The sequence below is a fragment of the Nanorana parkeri genome, unplaced genomic scaffold (assembly GCF_000935625.1).
Source record: "Nanorana parkeri isolate BGI_ZX_2015 unplaced genomic scaffold, ASM93562v1 scaffold114, whole genome shotgun sequence".
In the NCBI taxonomy this organism is placed as follows: Eukaryota; Metazoa; Chordata; class Amphibia; order Anura; family Dicroglossidae; genus Nanorana; species Nanorana parkeri.
The window spans coordinates 1,380,203-1,384,713 of NW_017306382.1; the positions used below are offsets into that span (position 1 = coordinate 1,380,203).

Below are 4,511 nucleotides of genomic sequence, written 5' to 3' on the forward strand. Positions count from 1 at the left end.
GGATGGTAGTTAAAGACCAGGTACGAAGTCTAGGAAATTTGGGAAGTTTATAATTGATCACAGGTTCACTTTAAGGTTTACTTTTTCACTCACTCCATCAAAACGATTGAATCATTGAAGTTGTTGTTACTTAGCGTGGAAGTTGATAATGAGAAATTCTGAGCTACCCTGTAAGCCTTTTCCCGTCCAATAAAGATGAGATCATTCTTTGGTGCCCAGACATTTCCTTTTTATTTAAGCTGGAAGCCATCTTTCATGTATTTAGGGGCGGAATGCCTATCTCAGGAAGCAGTCCTCCAGCTGACCAACCGCTTCCCGTATCTGGCGGCTGTTCTGTCTTTGAAAGGCATTGCAGGCACAGAGACATAATAGACTTTCCTGCCATTGTAGCAGTGTGGAAGATCCATGCAGAGATACGCAGAGAAAATGTACATTTATTCTACAGAACTTGTTACATGTAGAAGAATTTCCTGTACAGATCGATGTTAAGTTGGAAACGCTGATTTTATCATCTGCGGTGTCACCGGCCATTTTAGTTTATTCTGACTGGATGGTCCTTCGCTCTGCTCAAGACTTCTGGCCTCCGCACTTGGCTTGTGGAGGGGCACGGCTTGTCCTTCGATGCTCAACAGTTTCAGCTCCAGTGGGCCAAGGTGAAGGTATTCCTGCAACACAAAAGGGGTGTTTTCAGAGCTCCCCTAAAAACTGATCTCCAGAAGTCATTAAAGTTTAGCCCAAGTTGGGTAACTTGACTATAACTCTAAGAAACAACAAAGAAAGCCGAGCACAACACCTCGTGCATTGTATGTGGATTTATGTATGACAAATTTAGTACATAGGGGTTGCGCTCACAAGAATAGCAGAGAGGAGCGCTTTCCAATAACACCATTACATCCCTTGTCAATGGACAGCTTGGAGCGATGACACCTCTAATCTTCTAGGGATCATATGGACACAAATATATTGGGGACAAAAAGACTATTTTAAAAAACTATAATTCTCCCATCTAAATCACCCATTGAGTGACGCAGGAAGTCCTAAAACTTCAGCACGTCTAAGGGCCTATTCATACAATCTCCAGTGCATTCCAGCACGGTTAGCTGCAGGAACGCACTGGATTGCATCCTGTAAGGCATCCTGCGTTCTGTGGCGAGAGGAGGTGTGTCAGTGCATTCAAGTCAATGGCATCGCAGCCACGCCTCCCTGCCCGCAGTGAAATTGCCCGCACTAGAACGCATGGCACAGTAATGCCCATGTTCCGGTCCAGTGGGATTGCAAAAAAATAGTGCTTGTATTTTTTTGTGATTACACCAGAACGAGGGCATAGCTGTGCCACGCGTTCTAGAGTGAGCAAGAGGGGGGGTGCAGCTGCGGTGCCATTGACTTGAATGCACCACCACACCCCCTCCCACCCCAGAAAGCAGGGAGCCTTACAGGATGCGGTCCAGTGCGCTCAAGCAGCTAACTGTGCTGGAACGCACTGGAGATTGTGTGCACGGCCCTTAGATGTCCTGAAGGTTTTAAGACTTCCTGCGTCACTCAATGGGTAAGAAATAAAATAGAAATTTTGTGCTGACCATAAAATCCTTTTCCTGATGTCCACTGAGAGACATAGACCCCTCCCCTCTCTGTTTGTGATTATGCTCTCAGTACTGCTTTGGTACAAAACTGAAGCATGCTGGTAGTGGAAGGGATTATACTTTGGGCTAGCTACAGTTTTATTTTGTTTGCCGGTGTCCAATCCTCCTGTAGACGGCAGTATACCTGAAGGTTTAGGACCCGTGTCCCTCAATGAGAAAAAAGAAAGTTAAGAAAATTTTCCAATTCAAAAAAGTGTTTATTATTTTTTAGCATCTAGTAAGATAATTTATGTATAATGACATCACTCATACAGCGGTATTCTGCACATAGTGCAATGATATGAAGATTCGACTTACTTTGAAATCCTTTTCGTCCTCATGTGCTAAGTGTTTCAGATCCGGAGAGAGTGGGGAATCTCTGTCCTCCTGGATGGGGAGCCATTTGTCTTCACCTAGAAGCAGAAGATTTGTGATACATATGCTGTATTCATGTTCCTCCCAAGCATGTTCCGCCTCCTTTGTCCAATCATGTGTGGCTGTGACAGCTAACTAATAAAACCAGAATGTCCCCTTAATGGCCATATACCAAGTACTATAAATGCAGGACTCCGGCTAGACTAAAAGGTCTGCTAGTTAAGAGCCAATGGCTGTAGGGAGGTTTCTCGTTCTCTTCTGCACGCCCCATCTCATGATACACACTAGAGAAATGTGGGGACTTCCATTGCAGACTCCCTCTGAACATGCTGTTGCCCTTCTGGCCTCTCTACTGGAACCTTTCTTGTCTATAATCCTATTTTACTAGCACACCTCAGTTATAGGATGGCCACTGATCCCATCCCAGGATCTTCTGGTAGGTTCTATCAGTATTGGGGCCTCTACAATCTATCAAACACACATACAGCAGCACTGATTTCCTCTCCGGCTTGATTCCCATTGTCCTTTGTGTTGCAGTGCTCGAGGTGATGCACATGAGTGGGTGTGTATGGTCTCATATAGTTAACATTTTAGGACATTAAACTGCAGAGCGTGGATGTGAACCAGCCATGTAAGAAAAAAATATTTTTGTACTCACCCTAAAATCCTTTTCTCTGCTTACATTGAAGGACAGCACCCCGCCTTTTTTGGGGTCTTTTTGTGCCTTAGTTCTACTGCTTTGTGACTGAGTTGCCTTGGATGGGGGTGTGGCCACCAGCAGGAGCTTCCCCCTGAGCCGAGCATCTTTTTTTTATTTTATACCTAGCGTCCTACTCCTGCAAGTGGCAGTATAACCCATCAGTACAGAAATCCAGATCTCCGCTGTGTCCTTCAATGAACGAAAGAGAAAATGGGATTTTTATGTTTAAAGGAGAATTATGAGGTGAGTAAAATACTCTCATCCCTATAATTCAAGCCGACCTGTGACACTGAGGTTGTCACAGGTCGGCTCTATTTATCAGGAAGTCAGCAAACACACACCGCTGATCGCTGAGTTCCCGATCTTCTCCCTGCAGAGAGTGGTGACTGTCAGTCATGGCTCCCCGCACGGATTCCCCCATCCTCCAGCGTTGACTGCAGGGATGATGGATGGGGAGGGGGGCGTGCACAGCTACCTCTAGAGAGGCAGAGCCAGCTGTCAATCAGCCAGTGGGGTGGATCCGGACCATAGTGTCAGGATCCGTCCCGGCTGTGGCGCAGCTCCGAACTGTCAGCATATAGTGGGCAATAGCTGTTGCATTGTCTTCCTCAGGCTGAAAGCTTGTTACTGGCGGGATCCCCAGGTGAAGGAGATAAAGGGGGTAAAAGCACTGATAAGCTGCAATATATAACATTTTGTTCCCGGGTTGATACACTTTTAAACCACATTCCCAATTTATTGTATATAATGGGTTCAATATTTTGCACAATGTCCATTAGTTACAAGGCTGAACTTAGGGAAGGTCCCTTCCATGGAGGGTCCAACAAGTCCCAACTTGAGGATAGTAGAACCCCAGTGTTCATCAAAGACGTATACATATATGGAAGGATCACATTTTTGGGGTAGAATTTCTCCTCATTATTTGGCTAAAGTGGGTTGCAACGCTCCTTTGGCTTTGTGGATCCATTAAAGCACGTCAGGGCAAAATGAAAAAGAAGCACGTACAGTACATCTACGCCATACATTCGCATGTCCCCTCGTTGTATCCATTGAAGACTCTGCAAGTGCGGGAGAATCCTTGTTGATGTGCAAGAAATACACTCAGATCCTCGTCTCCTCTTCTGGAATGACCCCACGTGACTTTTTTATGGCCTGAAATTGCTGTTGTCAGCCCTGCCCAGTTGTCTGCGAATCACTGAATCCCGTCCATTCTCATAAATAATCCCTACAGCCGCAGGACTCATTGAGGGGGATTTACCAAAACTGGAGCAGCTGTGTATGGCAACCAACCAATCAGCTTCTCTCTCTCATTTTCAAATCTTAACTGAACAAACTGAAGAGAGATGCTGATTGGTTGCCATGGGCAACTGCTCCAGGTTCTGTCTGCTCCAGTTTTGATAAATTCCCCTCAGTGTTTTGTAGAGCAAAATTAGAACTTTTTGCCCCCTTTGAGCAGATATAAGAAAATCCTTTTCAATGTTTAAAAGACCAAAAGGGAGCAAACAAGAGAAGTCCACTGTTGGGCTTTACATACATTTCGGTGACAAGTTGCTTTACTTATATGACAAACCTTCACCATCGGAGGTCGTGTCCAGTTTGGCCAATCTGTTCTCCAAAACTCCTGGTGGATCCAGGCCACCCGCCTGCGTAAGGAAGATATTCCTGGAAGAGATAGATGAAGAGGGGGGTAGCAGAAGTTGTGCTTCAGGTTCCCTGGCTGGATCTTATTGGGGTACATAGACCCGTGTATACTGCAAAAGGCAACAAGATGGATGACGAACCTGATCCCATATTTATTTCTTAACTCCTAAAGGCTT

The 4,511-nt window shown here is 45.4% G+C and overlaps 1 protein-coding gene across 1 annotated transcript in view; it reads right to left on the reverse strand.

Moving 5' to 3' along the window:
* Positions 1–473: 473 nt before the first annotated feature.
* The window catches only part of CCDC83 (coiled-coil domain containing 83), a 35,341-nt gene continuing 31,303 nt past the window's right edge, over positions 474–4,511 (reverse strand). Inside the window, exons 9-11 of the mRNA XM_018553241.1 lie at positions 4,265–4,356; positions 1,938–2,032; positions 474–665 (exon numbers count right to left, since the gene is read on the reverse strand). Coding sequence (XP_018408743.1) covers positions 486–665; positions 1,938–2,032; positions 4,265–4,356 — 367 coding nt within the window. The 3' untranslated portion in view covers positions 474–485. The remainder of the gene's footprint in view (positions 666–1,937; positions 2,033–4,264; positions 4,357–4,511) is intronic.